Here is a 17,295-nt window from a genome sequence, read left to right as displayed (position 1 = left end):
TTTTTTCCTTTTTTTTTTTTTTTTTTTTTATCATGCCTTTCTGCTGGGTAAAATGAGAAAAGGACAAAGAACGATTCTTCCTCTAAGAGCTGAAGTTTTGCTCCTATCTCAGTGATGAACTGTCATATTTTGATCAGTGGCTCTGAAGAAAAAAACCCCACCAAGCCTGGGACTTGATACCAAAAAATGTGTCTTACGAGCTTCAGGGCTCTCCCCTCTACGCCATGTGCATGTTTTCTTCCTCTTCTCCCCCTTCCAAATATATATATATGTATATATATATGTGTGTGTGTATGTATCCTGGTATGCCACACTGAAAACAATGTATCTTTTGTTTACACTGGAGGCTTAATGCCTTCAGCTTGATAGGCTCCCTCGGGACTGCTTCAGCTAAAATATGACTGCTAATAGTAATAACAGCCGCAGTCTTAATCTACAGATGAAGATGCCTTCAGATGAAGATTGTCACATATTTCACATGCTTTCTACATAAGACTGCACTGATTCAGAAAAAAAACAATAAACAACAAAACCAAACAATAAACAAAACCAAAACAGTGGAGGGAGTCCTACAATTTAAGAAGAAAAGCAAAGCACTCTCTTCAGGAGCAAAGCAGTGCCAAGCACCGAGTGAAATACATTGGACTGGTCAGCACTGGGCTGATTTCATCTTCATAGCACGGCACCGAGGGCAGAGTCATTACTCTTTAAGTGAGCACACAAATAAAAGGTGGAGGAGAAAATAACTGGAAGCTGGAAGTTCTGTGGTGCACAGTGCTCAGCATACTCTGCCCTTACCTGACAAGCTGTGACATTAAGGTCATTTACTTTAAAGTTAAGACCATAAGCTTTTCATTCAGACTAAAAACTCTTTACGTTTCTAGGCAAGACAGCAGACATTTCTGTTCTTGGTCGCTTGATTTGTCACTCATACATTAATAATGAAGTTTAGTAACAATAATAATAAAATATGCTGGAAATCACATTTTAAATCATCTGTATGCTAGAAAAAAATCACATCTCCGCATTTTCGCCTGCTTATTCATAAACCTCTCACAAATTTCTTAGAATACTCTGAAAAATATGAGATGTTTCTAACAATAGCAAGAATATTCCAGAAAGTAATAAATACAAATATCTAATTCTGATGGATTTTTTTCAGCACCTCTATTGAATCATTCTGTAACTTAACAATACCTGAATAAGACCCGTTGTCTGTGACTGCCTGGAAGTGAGGTCAGCTGAACATAGGAAAATCTGAATAGCAACACTCCATAGTGAGGTTGGCAGCAGGCTGAACACTCCCTTTTTGTCTTACAGCGATTTACAGAACAATAATAAACAGGGATCACATCCTGTCATCACTCTCCTCTCTAAATTCATTCATTACTGCCAGCACTGAATAATGAATTAACCTGAAATAAAATGGGACGTCTTCATTTTAGCAGGTTCCTAGAGGTCAACGTAGGTTTTTACATTTGCAGCAAGCTAAAAAGACTGCTCATGATGCATGAAGAAGTACAGATTCCTGTTTCCCTATGCTCAGGTATGCTAATTTTGTACTGATGAAAAATCACAGTAACTGCAAAATAAGTGCATGGGACTGAATATATAACACCAAGTAAGAAGGTGCTATTTTAACAAAGATAAGGCAGACTTGCCAAACAGTCATGTCACATCAATGTCCATATTTTCTTGTGTTTCCAGTTTTGGAGAAAGCTAAGACTCAGTTCCTTAGTTGTTTGGTCACTGCTGTGAGCCACAAGCATTCAGTGAAACACTTCCTTTAACATCAATGAGTGGGATGACAACTAAATGTCAGCTGTTATCAGCTTGTTAAAAACAAGGCCATAATCCAGTCATGAAGGTGAATAATAAAGAAGGAAAAGGATAGAAAACAGTAGTAATGTAATTCATTGAATTCCCAAACTGTAGAGTCCTCAACTGTACTGTTTAGGCTGCAGATCTGCCAGGTCTCATGAGTTACATACATACATATAGGTTGTCAGTGCTTGCACAGAATGCCTCCACAAGGAGAAAGAACAGTGCAGGTGATCCTGGGTTAGCCTGATTCCAAACTAGCTGTAGGCTCTGTATTAGCAATACAACACAAGTACAGGGATAATTCTAGGGCAGCTGGTACTTTCCTTCAAAGTCTACATAAACCCAGCAGCCTCAACTCTTTCCTGTGCAAGAGATGCTATGCTCTTCATCTGTCCCCAAATTAACATTTAAAGCACTCACATTAGTCTTAAGAATGTCTTTATGACAGTATGAACACTGAGGAAAAAAACAACAGGCCTTTTGTGTTTGCAGACAACCTTGTCTAATAGAGCCATTGTTTGTGGCTCTAGCCCGGAGAGTCCCATGGTGGTACTAAGGCACAAGTAAAGGAGACTTTGAAAGGTGCTTCTTAGTACAGCTGAGCCTGGTCTGGAGTTTACCTCTCCACTTCATCATTCCCACCTCCCAAGCTTTTAATCTGTTGTTATCAGTAAAAAAACCCAAACACATCCAGCCTTCTCTTGGGAGAATCAGAAAAGAGGAATGCATAATGGACAAGCACAAGTTATTTAGTTTCTATAAAAGAAAATATAGAACATGTTATGAAAAAAGAGGACAGAATTCACTTAATGGGAAGATGCCACATTTTTTTGGCATGCAAACTCTGTTTCAACATTGCATGTCTGTTACTGCTGATGAGCACAGCTGAGAAATGCAGAACAGTCAGCAGTCTAACACCCAGTCACTTGACCCTTTTCCTTACTAGAATAGTTTAATGGCCAAACTACAACTAGTAGGAATGAACTTCCTGGCTTCTGCCTATCTGCTTTTCTGTCACTGGAAGTTTCAATTCAAATCTATCAATCATATGGAAAAAAGGATTACCAGCTGTATTAAATCTAACATTTACTAATGTTTGAGTGCTTCACATTCTGTCTTTAGTCCTCTTCATGCAGATTTTTATTCTGTGCCATTCATACTGTCATAGTGCTAAATTTTGATTGACTGGAATATCTTAACACTAGGAGCCAATGTCAATATACAGAGGAACTCTGAAAGGTAACCCTAAAAACCTACAAAAAGGCTGTCTGCATTTGTAAGAGTACAAGAAAAACAACCATATGAAGTAATGCTAGTTGTCAACTAAGCTTCACCACCCTCACCCACAAAACTAGCTTGTTTCTTAGGCATAATTAAAAAATAAGTTTTGATATTTCCACTTCTACATGGTGAACAGATGTGATCACACAGTTACAACACAAAACACAATTACTGTGTTTTCTGGTCTGTCATTTCAAATACATCCTTAAGGTCTACAAAAATGTTGAATTACAGTTTTCAAAGTGGTGCTGCCCAACTCCTTCTAGGAAATTGAGGTTTATTGTCTTTATCAGATGCCAGGCAAAACAGCAGGACATCATGAATCTCACTATTTCCCATTGTGATTTTTGGTTTTTTTCCCCCTCTTTTCTGGTTTCATGTACTACAAACCAATGTCTTTTCTTCTTAAACACAGGCCTCTGTATTTTAGCAAAAATGTCTGTTTTGCCAGGTACTTCTTAAACATACAGCTACATTATATAAATACTTGATTTCTGCATATAGTCAATCTGTCTGGTTAAATTGGAAAGTTTTCATATACAAATTGGATGCTTGTAGTCATATATGTTCCTCACTGCAACTTCTACAGTCCCTCAAGTTCGTTAATATTTGACCTCAGTTGTTTCTTAAGATTTCTCTACATAATGCTACAAACATTGAGTAAATTTAATCAAACTGTAATCAATTATAGCCAAGCATAAGCTCTCCCTTTGGTTTTCGGTTTTGTTTTGTTTTTTTCACACAGAACAGACAACCTAGTAATTTTTTATCACATAACACCTTTATGGAAACTCCACTTGCTGCCTAAATGGGAAAGTAATGGCAAAAAAGTGTCTGAAGAAATCATTAGCAGCTTCTAATGAAGGACAGGAGAAGCCAGTGTCATGTAACTGTGCATCAGCAGCTCTGTTACTGAGACTGCACAAGGTTAATGGACAGATGGATTTTCAAAAGAGCCTAAGGGAGTCAGGAACTGAAATACCATTATTTCAATGGGAATTAGTACATACTATACTTAAAGCTTGATGTCTACCGATAGTTGCAGGAGCCTTTAATATCCTGTTAGATCTGTCTACAAATGACCTACCTGCCAGAGCCAGAGCCAGAGCCACAGCCTGGCATTTCAATGTCCACCTATATTCCTGTCACTCAAGCAACTCATGTCAATCTGAGCCCTGTTTAATAATTCCTGGTGACCTGAAACTTTCTTCTGAAACTCACATTATAGGAGAAGAGTTGTGAAGGGAAGAGGCCATCTATCCTGCAGAATGTTCTGGCAAACACTGCACAGAAATAAAGTAATTTTGCAGGCTCTGGAGAAAGAAACACTAATTTCCAAACTGTGCCAGAGGATAAGCAAGAAAATGAGGCTCCCTCCTTATGTTCTCATTGTTCATTTCCTCTATTTGTTCAAACCACTGTTATCTTAAAATTCTCCTTAATCCCTTTTCATCATCTGTGGGGCCACCAAATAGTCTTGAAAGATTAGAAGTCACATCAATAGTTGGCAGTGAAGTCCTTGCCCTACTTAGTAACCTGAAGTGCATCCTCATCAGGAGGTTCTAAGGGAAAAAGATTCTTATGTCACCTTGTCCTAGTAAATCCAGGAACAGCATCATATTATGTCTTCTCACGTATTGTGTCTGCTACGTAAGAAGTAAGGAGCCTGTGGTGTAGAAACTTTGGACAATTTGGGTGTTTAACTGACTTTACAGTTAAAGGGGAACAGGAACCAAAATTTCTTTGCAGATCTTTACATTTGCTCCTTAATTGGCACAGTTTATCTATCTCTACAATGTCAGCAATTTTTAAAGGAACTGCATAAATGTTTAATAACAACAGCAACAACAACAACAATATTTTCAAAAAGTGTTATATTTTACCTAAAATTATTCACTTGAAGAAGATTTTAACAGCGACCTAGAGAACCTCTTGCTACTAACAACAGTAACCTCAGTAGAATTTATTCTCTCAGGATTGAGGCAATCTGATGTTGAATGTCAACCACATGCTCATTAATAAATTACTTTTGTTAGAAAGCAAAGTTGGCAATTTTAATGATCTGATTCACTTACCTCTGAACGGATGGCTTTTTGGACACAAATCATGCATAAACTGAGACTAAGGTTCATTTTGGTAGGATTTCTCTTCCCAACTGTGTTTCTGTTTCTTTATTATAACAAAAATAATGACTTAATATTTACAATGCAGCAATAACATGGCCTTCTCTTAAGAATCTGATTCTATTTGAGATTATGCACGCAGATACACATGACTTTGAATTCCGTATCTCACATTACCTGCCAATATCTACCATTTTGCTTTTCTACCACACAAGTCCAACAATCAGCACACCAGGCATGCACTGAATAGCTCTACAACTTAGGGAATGCTCTCTTCTATTTTATTCAGACAGACTCAATGGATTTTTTGTAGTGCTGAGCACTACAGTGGATGGCTGCTTCATAAATCTACCTAGCTTTGCAATAGCTCTGTGAGGTGAGTGTCTGGCACCATCTCCATTCTACAGATTGGATGCTAAGGCTGAAAGATGCTAAGATTAAAAGCACATATACATTTATAGTGCTCAATCTGAGATGCTGCTTGTTTTAGTGGACAAAAATAGATACATTCAGAGAAAGTGATCACTTACTCCAGTTGATGTGAATGTTCAGTATTTCCACAAACCTCTGGGTTTTCAGTTAGGTACCCAGAAAATTAGGAGCAAACTAATGACTGATCTGTGAAGAAATGGCTTATGAAACTTGGCCAGCATCATGCAGAAATGTGGTTCCAGAAACAGAATTAGAATACAGTTCCTTAGGGGAGCATTCTCCTGCCTTTCCTGCAAGATCATTCATCAGACTGCAATTCCTTTATTCATTTCTAACACCATTTATAACTTCTACAATAAAAAATGCAGACAATATTCTACTTGCACTGCATCATTCTGATTCAGCTTTACCAACTTTTCAGTGTGTCCCCAGACTTCTTTAAAGAGACTACCCTAAGCTTCAAAATCCGAATCTCTGCTCTGAACCTTTCCTTTTTACCTTTCATTCCCACAATTTCTACTCAGCAGACTTATTTTCCCATGTTACTTCTTTACTTTTCTAATACTGCTGTTGCTGTAGCTACTGCCTTCTCATTACTGTGTCTCCCTACCACCCTTGCCCCCCCAAAACCCAACACAACCAAACAAAAAAAGCACAAAAAAACCCCACAAAAAATCCCACCCCAGATATAAACTTTTTTTTTCACATTGCCTAGCCAGGAAGAGAAAATCATTGTAGTCATACCACAATCAAATGCAGTGCTCTCAGGTATGGCCAAGATATACAGTTACTGCAGAAGTCCTACCTGGATTCTCAGGACTGTCTCCCAAGGGACTCTCTCAATAAGTGTCCTGAACAGGCCAAAGTCTGCCCCCCAGACGTCCAAGGTGGAGGTTTTGCTAATCACCCTCCTTACATCTCTAAGAATTGAATACTTCACCATTTTGTGATCACTAAGCCCAAGATGGCCTCTGAGGGCCACATCTCCCACTAATCCTTCTCTGTGAGCAGGAGGTCCAGCGAGGCACCTCTCCTGGTAAGGGTGCTTAGTCAGTCCTTGCTTGGGGATCCCTGCATCGTTCTCCCCTCTGTACCAAAGCGATGCCCCCAGTATTCTTCAGCTAACACTTTCTCACACCTAAGGATTAGAAGATATACTATAGTTTATGCAATAACTGGAGTATGATGGATGCATGCTTTCACCACACTTGGATGCTCTCTGAGCTTCTCAGTGGCTTCTGCCCCTTCTGGGCTCCCAAATCTACCACAGGCTAAATCCACCCCCACAGAGCAATTCTCCAAAGGCGCTGCTGCAGATACTGTAGTTCTAACCAGCAGCTGTTTTGTTGTCACCAGAATTGAGCACGGATGTGCTGGAGGCTCTGGTTATCATTCTGCCCTGATAACTGAAGCCAGTGAAGTCTCCTCACTTCTGGCACTCACTTGCTTTTTAGGGGTTGATCAGCCTGGCTAGAGAAAATTCCTTATTAGCACTCCTTAAAATAATCCCAAAACCTAAAAGGTATGACTTTGGAATGAGTTAGATTATGCCAAAACTAAACTGCAAAATCTTGAACAAAAAAAACATAATGAGGTTTTCCTCACACATCATGGATTAAAATATAATTTCTACTTGTGTAGCTATTTTGAATAAATTATCCTGTAATACAAATTAGTTTTCCTGAAAAATCCTGATGCATATCCAGAGAAATACTGTACAAATGTCTTCTTGTTTGAAGTTCTGAGGAAACAGCTGTATATCTGTTATGATAGTAATATTATTTTCTATTTTTAAAAAACTATTGTTGTTATATTATTATAATTGCATTATTATTATTATTGTTGTTGTTGTTATTATTATTATGTCAATGTTATTTCCCCCATGCATCCTGGACTGCATTAAGCAATTGCCAGTATTGTGATTTACTGGCAAAAGTATTGCCAGTAAGTTGAGGGAGGTGCTCCTTTCCCTCACTGTTGAGGCCACACCTGGAGTACTGGAGTCCCTTCCAACCTCAAGGATTCTGTGATGATTCTTTCCAATATCTGTTTTTTAAACCCCTGACGTACCATTAGATTTCTTTAGCTCTGTATTCACTAATAGCTGTACAAATTTCTGAATTAACCCAAAATGGTTTATGAACCAGTACTGATTCAATGTCCAACACGTTGCTATTAATAGAAAACATGTTCATGAAACCATGGTGCCAACTGGTCATCAAACATTGCGAACCATGTAAAATATGATGCTGCCTGTCATGACAAAAGAGACACAGCTAAACCTTACAAATGAATTGTTCTAAGAGCACAGAGAGGGTCTCACACAAATTGAAGATGAGCTTTATGCAGCAGGTTCATTGTTAAGAGTGTTTATGGGGATTACCAGAGATGAAGGTTTAACACTCTTTTCTGCCTGAAGGGATTTAAACCCACATCAATTACCTCACAGCACACTGCCCCTGTTACCAGGCTGTAAAATATTTTGGAGTAGGATTTTCTCACTCCCTCTGTTAAAATTGTTCCATCTGGGATGAATCAATAACTATTAGAGAAGAAACTACAATCAATTCTCACTGTCTCATCCCGAATGGGCTATAAGTTTGCATTCTCAACCACTGTGCCAATGGATATTTAACTCTCTCTGTAAAGTGCAATAATTTCCTGTGAAATACAGACCCTCATTCCATAAGACTCTGTAAACCTAGTTCTTAACACATTGTTCTTATAGAAGATGGAAAATGAAGGTTGGGGTCACTAGACAAGTGATTTGAGCTCACATCTCTCACATTCTACAGACAAATGCAGCAATAGGACTCCCAAAGGAGGAAATGTGGGGGGAAAAAAAGGAAGCTGCAGAGATAAAATTAAATACTGATTGTCATATAAGTGAATGGAGACAAAATTGCATGGGAAGCAAAAATACTATGGACTATTACAACTACTAGGGCTATCTTATTCAGACTTAACTTTGCAAATTTAGCATTCTTTTCTGTAGCTCAGTTGATGTAAAAACACGAATATACTGAGAGAAAGAGAGAAAGAGAGAAAGAGAGAAAGAGAAAACAAAGGACATTTAGAATAATGGCAGCAGTTGTAAAAGTTGAGGAGAGTCTGATTGTTCTCACCCTGCTTTCTTGCAAGCTACTCACCATTGCTTATAGTCAGCATCACAGTTGCAGTAGTACTTGGGGTCAGTGCAGTTGCGCTCAATGCCACAGGCACATTTTTGAATGCCAGGTCCTGATCCACCCCAATAGTAGTGCTTCTCATTGGCTTTTCCAACCCACCAGGTATATGGATTCCCTTCTGCAAGGAATGAAAACGCAAGGTTATGATGCATCAAAAAGGTAGAGCTCAAGGAGTCATTAATGGGGCTCAGATGGTTAATACACAGATGTGAACAACGCATACCTGGACAGCAATCCTGCATTTCTGGCAAACAAATGTGTTCATTATTACTGAACAATTCAAAGGACCTTGCCAGGTAAACAAGACACATTTAATTTTCTGTATTCACCCAATTTGTATTGATTGAAATTAATTAAATGTGTTTTTTTTAAAAATCTTGTATGCTCTTTGTTTAGCTTTGTAATTCTTCTCAGTTTATATAATGAAAATATGTGGAGAGGTTGCATAATTATTTTCAATTAAATTCATATACTAAGGTATCAGATTATTCAATATTTGACCACAAATTATCCACAGAAAGATGCATTAATTTTATTTATATATATTTTTAATAACAGCTTTTAATTTTAAATTCATCTGTCTTGGAAAACAAGTATGTTCATCATGCTGTCTCCAGCTGGTCCAAAGTAAAGTGTAAAGAAGTATTACCAAACTCCAAAAGCATCTTTACGATTTAAAAAAATTATATATTTTAAAAAATTATTTAATACTGGAACAAAGGTGATCTGAACTGTGATATAATAATATTTCTTGGCACTGAGTTTGTACCTTGACATTTTTACATACTGCTTTAAATTTATTTCTAATGCTTTTGGATTCAGTAAACCTCTTACTTGTAAATAAATAAAACTCTTCTACTTTAATTTGTAATTTGTAAAAAATGCCCTTACTGAAAAGTTTCTTTTTATTTCTCCAGCTCAGGAAGACACTTATATATGAGCTTAACTTCAAACCCATGCGAATAACTCAATCAGTCTCAATGTTTATGATTTCTCACATTTAGAAAACATAATTGAACTCAGCCTATAAACATGTTTCTTTAAAATGTCTTTTTCCCTCATTAACCTGCTGTTGGTATTTTCTCATTAGATAAAATGAAACTATTTACAAGGAATACACTTATTAATAAATTTTACAAGTACAATTCTACATAAAAGATACTTTTTATAATCTTGTTTGTTCATCTCACTTACATATCTCCAAAATCTACATCCACAATCCTAAAAATAGTCCTTTAACAATTAGATTTGATTACCTAGACCACGGTTCTACTCATCCCAGACATACATTGTAAGTAATTCACAAACTCTACTGAAAACTAAATTCCAGAGACTGAGAGAGCAACCGAGTATCTGCAGGCATGTTATAAAAACCACCAAAACCCAAAAAGACTCTCTCAGCTCTCTGAAAATACTTCTTTGTTCAATGTTTTAAAATTGTTAAACATCACTCTGAAAATACTTCTTTGTTCAATGTTTTAAACATCATATAAAATAATGTTATCGAAAATACAGTAATGTAAAAAAATATGTGGTGGTTGAAGGTTTTTATTAGATGTTACTGTGCTGCACAGTATGATCATTCAGCTCTACTGCTAACACAATGGGTATGCTGAGAGCATGACTTGATTGGAGACTTTAAATTGGTTATTTTAGCTTCTGTGACTTGATTATTATGGAACTAAGTGCTGCGAGTTAGAAGCCATGTTCATGCTGCAGCTGCCTTTCCAAGCTGCAAGGTGATCCATCACATATGAGAGAGTACATAGTCCTGGCTTCCAAAAGGTTATTTAATAAGCACGTAAGGATAAATGTCTTTCCACAGTGAATGACAGAACCACTTTTATGATACAGGATACAGCCACAGCTTTAATGATATTAGAATCTTCTATGGTTTTTTTGGGTTTTTTTTTCCTCTCATCTTTGAAGTTAGTTTTCAGGCTGTAGTGGAAATGGAGTAGTTTTGACTGTTAGTCAAAATTCTCATTGTTTACACCCCTCCTGTTAAGCGAAGGATTGTACAATGAAGTCAGCAAGCACTTCACCAGAAAGCAAAACAGCTAATTAAAGCAACAGCAGAAAAGAAATTACATAGAATCATCAAAAAGAGGATTAATAATTCACAATCAGGTAGAAATTATTAAGGCAGATGAAAGTGATAGCAGAAGTACAGCCTACAGTGATAGGCATCACAGGCTACTACGACAGATGCAAACAGGGCATGTTTTACCTCATTTAAATTACAAATGTATCCAGAGTGTATTCTAAACCCAGAATGTATTCTAGCATAGACAGGGCCAGTTTTCACATCTGTTACTTTCAGTGTGCACATACACTAACTAGGGATCTGGCCCCCTTTGGACACATACTTCGTTCCAAAGAAAAGACCTACCTGCAGGCTTAGGAACACAAAGACATTTAATGACACTGACATGTGAATAAATTTCCAGAGAGGTGAAGGAGGGAAGGGGTTGATGTCTGTGGGTTTGCAGTTAGCATGTGTTCTGCTAGCTATCCCCACACCCAGTAATTGCAGTGCTGCACTTGGGGACACCACCACCAGTTTGTAATTGCTCAGCATAATATGCTAGCGCTTGCAACGGAAGGGCTCTCAGTAGCCAGCTCTCAGTAGCTGGCTACCATGCAGTGGGGCAGACTTCTTATTAGGACATAACTCCATGCACTGAAACAGGATGAGCCAGAACACCCTGCAGCACAGTGGTCTATACAAAAGGCTCTGTATCTCCTTGATAGTCTATGGTTAACAAAAGGGTGGGGAGATAGTGTTTGTGTCCCATCTGCACTTTGAGAACAGCTCTTTGTGGCCATCCTGCCTCACATCAGCCAAGCAGAAGAAAAGCAGCATTTTCCCTAAAGTTTTTTCCTTACACCATCATCAGTATCTATACTACTCAGGTAAAATAATTTTTATTAACAATGTGAGGCAGTTATCTCAGTTTCTGAAGACTTGGTATTTGGAAAAAAATAAGCAAATCTGGTTTAAGCTATTAATGCATTAAGTACATTGACATGGTCCAATTTAGGATTCTTAAAATCAAGGGTGCCCAACCTAGGCAGGCTTTGCTAACCTAGTTTATTTTGTGCTGACTTTATTTTGCTGATCTGCATTGTTATGTATATACTTAGGACTAATATGAAGCTGATGAGACCCTTTGCAGGTTTGTTGCCCTTGCCTTGCCTTGCCTTGCCCATCTAGACTGAACATGCAGTTGCTGAAGGGTTTCATGGCAACAGCAGAAACTCCTAGCTAAAGATGTTCAACTGTAGAGCAGAGTCTGCTACTGCTTGAACCCCAGGTGGACTGAGAGCAAGCTGTGCCAGTTTAAATGATCACCTAGAAGGCCAAATTATTTGAAGCTAGGAGGACAGAGCTGAGAGCTGGTTGGTCCCATTTACAGATTTCAGTGAAAGCATCTGCGCAGAAAGTGACTTCTTATGTGAACTTTTTCAGATAAAATGGCAACTCATATATAATATCTATATAGTACGGCAGTTGTTTTCCTATTGATTAAAATTGTATTGATTCGCCTTTTTTTCAGTAATACTTCTTGATCTCTTTTGCCTTGTGCAATATGTACACGACTTTCATACAACATTTTAAAGTTAATTCCCATGTTGTTATTGTAATTTTGTTAACTGATAAATCATTTTTCTTTACAGCCAACTAGGAAAGGTATAAGGAATTCTTAGTATTCATGAAAAGAGGTTGCAACAGTATGCATCATTCTGCTAATGACTAAAGAGTTAATTAGTCAAACCCTCATGGCAACACAAAGTGAGCATTTGAGCACACAGAAAACTTGAGAAAGAAAACAGATTTAAAACTAAACCAAGAAAAGGAAAATAATGAAAAAGAACCCTTGGCAACTTCAGAAAACCAGGACTACCTAATTCACAGCTGCTTGCAAGCTTAATGGAAATATGACCCAAAAATTTAGTTTCTTATTACACTTTTAATTCTGTAGGCACTTGTGTCTGTTTTAGTTCTTTTTTACATGATGCTAGTATCCAATATATTCTAATACATTATTTTAGACTATTTTTTTCTATGACTAGCCTGGAGCATTCATTTTCTTCAGAAGCTCACTGAGGTGGCTGGTCTATTTGACAGTACTATGTATTTAAAAAAGCTGTGCAAACTGTGTGAGAATTTATGATCATAGGATCACAGAACTGTCAGAGTTGGAAGGCACCTCTGGAGATCACCTAGTCCAACTCCCCTGCTGAAGCAGGATTGCCTAGAGCACATTACTCAAGACTGCATCCAGATGGGTCTGGAGTATCTCCAGAGAAGGGGACTCCACGATCTCCCTGGGCAGTCTGTTCCAACCCTCAACATAAAGAAGATTTTTCTCATATTTAAATGGAACCTCCTATGTTCCAGCTTGTGCCTCTCGTCCTATCACTGGAAACTACTGAAAAGAGTCTGGCTCCATTCTCCTTGCACCCACACTTTAGATACTTATAGGCATTAATAAGGTCTCCCCTCAGCCTTCTCTTCTTACAGAATCACCCAGGCTGGAAACGACCTTTAAGATCACCAAGTCCAGCCTATGACCTAACACCACTGCATCAGCCAGACCATGGCACTAAGTGCCACATGCAGCCTTTCCTTGAACACATCCAGGGACGGTGCCTCCACCACTTCCCTGGGAAGTCCATTCCAATTTGTAATCACCCTCTCTGTGAGGAAGTACCTCCTAATATCCAACCTAAACCTCCCCTGGAGCAGCTTGAGGCCATGCCCTCTTGTCTTGTCGCTATCGCTAGAGGCCAAAACCCATCTCACCACAACTTCCTTTCAGGTAGTTATAGAAAGCAATGGAGTCTCCCTTCAGCTTCCTTTTCTCCAGGCTGCACAGCTGTAACTCCCTCAGCTTCTCCTCATACAACCTGTTCTCTAGACCCCTAATCAGCCTACCTGTCCTTCTCTTCACCTTCTCCAGCACCTCAATGTCCTTTCTATACTGTGGTGCCCAAAACTGCACACAGTGCTTGAGGTGCAGCCTCATCAAGGCTGAGTAGAGGAACAGGATTACCTCCCTGGTCCTGCTGGTCACACTAGTCCTGATACAAGCCAGGATGCCATTGCCCTTCCAGGCCACCTGGGCACACTGCTGGCTCGTGTTCAACCTGTTGTCAACCAGCACCCCCAGGTCCCTCTCTGCTGGGCTGCTCTCCAGCCACTCTTCCCCTACCCTGCAGCGCTGCCAGGGGTTGTTGTGGCCAAAGTGCAGAATCCTGCACTTGGTCTTGCTGAATTTCATGTCATTGGCCTTGGCCCATCGACCCAGTCTGTCCACGTCCTCCTGAAGCTTCTTCCTGCATCCAACTAGTTTTTAAACCAGCAAAGGGTGCACCTGTCCAAGCCATGGGCTGCCAGCTTTTCCAGGAGGATGCTTTGGGAGCCTGTGTCAAAGGCCTTGCTGAAGTTGAGGCAGACCACATCCACAGCCTTCTCCTCATCCACTAGGTGGGTCACCCCATCATAGAAGGAAATGAGATTAGTCAGGCAGGACCTTTCTTTCCTAAACTCATGTTGGCTGGACCTGATCCCCTGGTTGTCTTCTACATGCTGCTTGATGGCACTCAGGATGATCTGTTCCATAACCTTGCCTGGCACCACAGAGGTCAGGCTGACAGGCTTATAGTTTCCCGGATCCTCCCTCCTGCCCTTCTTGTGGATGGGCATCACATTGGCCAACCTCCAGTCATCTGGGACCTTCCTGCTCTCCAGGCTGAAGAGTCCCAGCTCCCTCAGCCTTTCCTCATAAGGGAGATGCTCCAATTGCCCAGTCATCTTTCCTGCCCTCCACTGGACTCTCTCTGCTTAAAGTAACAGCCAAGGCATTTTAATGCATCAATACTAAGAAATAGGTAAATATTTTTTAAGATATTCAGAATTATGCCATACTTCATTTCTATAAATGAAAAATTGTTAATATTTTAACAGAAAACGAAGACAAATACTGGAATGATGATTTTACTTTGAAATATTCAAAATAACATTTTCAATTATTTGTGTCCCAATTCTCAGTTAAGTTAATATAACACACCCTTATGCACTGTTTTCTTAAGAGAACCTATGAATTAATTGCTGTCCTTTTCCCCCACAGCCATAAACCACTGCATTTTGCAGTGTAGGCAAGGCTAACTATTTCCATAACCCAAACTAGAAGTAATTCCATGACCTCCAGTGTGAGGAACTAGAATCAGATGTTTAGATGCCCAAACAGGAGCCCTGGCTCTCCCACAAATTGTGGAACAGACTCCTACGATCAGGTCTCACCACACTTCTTAGGCTTCAATTATATTCTGGTACATGAAGACTGGCCTAACTGAGAAGAAAATAAATTTTCTCATCTATGTCCAGTAAAGACAGAGGAGAGAACCTATTCAAGTGCTTTAGGAACAAAATTACTGCCTGCTTTGTGGTGCTCATGCCTCACAGTGATGGCCACTGCCATGTACTCCAATGCATGAAAGTGTTCTCATGTGCCCACTAATTTTTCAGAGAACATACATGTATGTATCAATTTCAAAAGATAAAGCAGCAAATACAGACTTATCCTGGATACTAGGCATTTGGTTAAAGCATCCTTCCAGAAGGAAGTACTCCTTCCAAGGGGTACTCCTTCCAGTACTTCCAGGGGTATTCCTGATTATGGAGTAGAAGTTTGTATTTTTGTTCTAGTATCACAGCTGCTTCTTAAAATTTTCTTGCTTGGATCCACAAAAACGTAAGCAAAGATGACTTTTCATTCAGAATTATCAACCTATAAGAAAGATTAGGAGGGAGAACAGTCATACTGGTGCCCAACAGCATCTTATGAAAAAAATGCTGTATGAAAAATCTTCTGACAGCTTTATTTTGCCATTGGAGGGATTTACTCTTCACCCTAGCTCATGAAAAGCTAATACAGTACAAATGATTTTTCCCCTTGTCAAGACTCATATTCCAAACTACAGCACTACTAACCAAGCCTGACTTTTCATTTTACTTGGAATCAAGTCACAGCAGTGAGATTTAGCTGGGGAAAGCAGCTGTCAGATGTCCTTGAATGCTACTGTTTGCTGCGTTTTGAAGTGAATTCATTATAAAATAACCACAGTCCCCACCATCCTTAGTAACACAGTGTGCCAGACTTGCCCCCGTTGCAATTCATTGTACATTGTAAATTCATTAGATCATTTAAGGCTAAAGAACAGCATCTTTGCTTAAGGTAAAGATAAGGGGAAATGGAAAATTAGTACTTTGAAACAATGAAATGTTTTTCAAAGGCTAAAAGAACATTATACATACATATGTATTCCACAAAAAGAGCTCACTACAATTTTCACTATGTGTGCTGAAACAATGCTGTTATGATGTTCTAGAAGGAGGACAGACAGGATGTGTAAATCACAGTTAGAAAGGGTAATTGCAGTAGGAATAGGTTTTTCCCAGCTAGCACTATCCCAGGAAGCTCAGGTGCCAGCAACAACAAAGCTAGAAAAGTCTTAATACGAGTTTACAACTCACCCTGAAGTTTGCCCAGCTGTCATGACAGAATGCCCATTTCCTTGTCACGGTCTTGTAAAGAACATACTAAGGGATTCAATTATTTTATTAAAGAGGTGAAAGTCTTTTTGTGTAAGTTGATAAAAGTTATCTCTAGCCACCTTGATGGAAAAGTGGCTGATATTTAAGGATCACCTTCTCCACACCCAAGAGGGATGCATCCCAACTAAGAGGAAATGAGGTAGAAACTCCAGGAGGCCGGCGTGGATGACCAAGCAGCTCCTAGGAAAGCTCAAACTTAAGAAGGAAGTATATAGAAGGTGGAAGCTCGGGCAGGTACCCTGGAAGGCTTATAGAGAGGTTGCCTGAGCAGCCAGGGATCAGGTAAGACGAGCCAAATCCCAGATGGAATTATATCTTGCCAGGGATGTAAAAAGCAATAAGAAAAGCTTCTATAAATATGTGGATGTAAAGAGCAATAAGAAAAGCTTCTATAAATATGTTGCGGATAAAAGGACAACTAAAGAAAATGTAGGCCCTTTCCTGAAGGAAATGGGAGACCTAACTATGCAGGATATTGAGAAGGCTGAGATTCTCAATGACTTCTTTGCATCAGTCTTCTCTGGTAACTGCTCCAGCCTCATTGCAAAATAGCAGGTGAAAGCAGGAACTGTGGGGAATGGTCCAGCCTCTCTCCCCCCACATCAGACTAAACAAAATGTCCTTCAAGCCAGCAAAGCAAGAGTGGCATCTTTTACTGATTTAGCCAAGGATGGACTGGAACAGGCCTCTTGCTCTACCAGATAAATCCACAGCAAGAAAACAGCATAAGGGTTATGATAACTGGCAGAAAGACAGACAATAGCTTAAAGATGCCTCTGACAGAATATGTACCTGGCCAGTGCTACTTGGCTAATTTGGACAG

General features: G+C 39.2%; 1 protein-coding gene across 1 annotated transcript in view; it reads right to left on the bottom strand.

The window, feature by feature from the left end:
* Positions 1–17,295, bottom strand: part of LOC104397307 (contactin-associated protein-like 2) — a gene marked incomplete at both ends in the record, with an annotated part of 638,963 nt that overhangs the window by 74,603 nt on the left and 547,065 nt on the right. The window contains one exon of the mRNA XM_010007259.1: positions 8,810–8,966. Coding sequence (XP_010005561.1) covers positions 8,810–8,966 — 157 coding nt within the window. The remainder of the gene's footprint in view (positions 1–8,809; positions 8,967–17,295) is intronic.

This window comes from Chaetura pelagica, unplaced genomic scaffold (assembly GCF_000747805.2).
Source record: "Chaetura pelagica isolate M959 unplaced genomic scaffold, ChaPel_1.0 scaffold431, whole genome shotgun sequence".
In the NCBI taxonomy this organism is placed as follows: domain Eukaryota; kingdom Metazoa; phylum Chordata; class Aves; order Apodiformes; family Apodidae; genus Chaetura; species Chaetura pelagica.
This window is presented reverse-complemented; position numbering and strand designations above follow the sequence as displayed.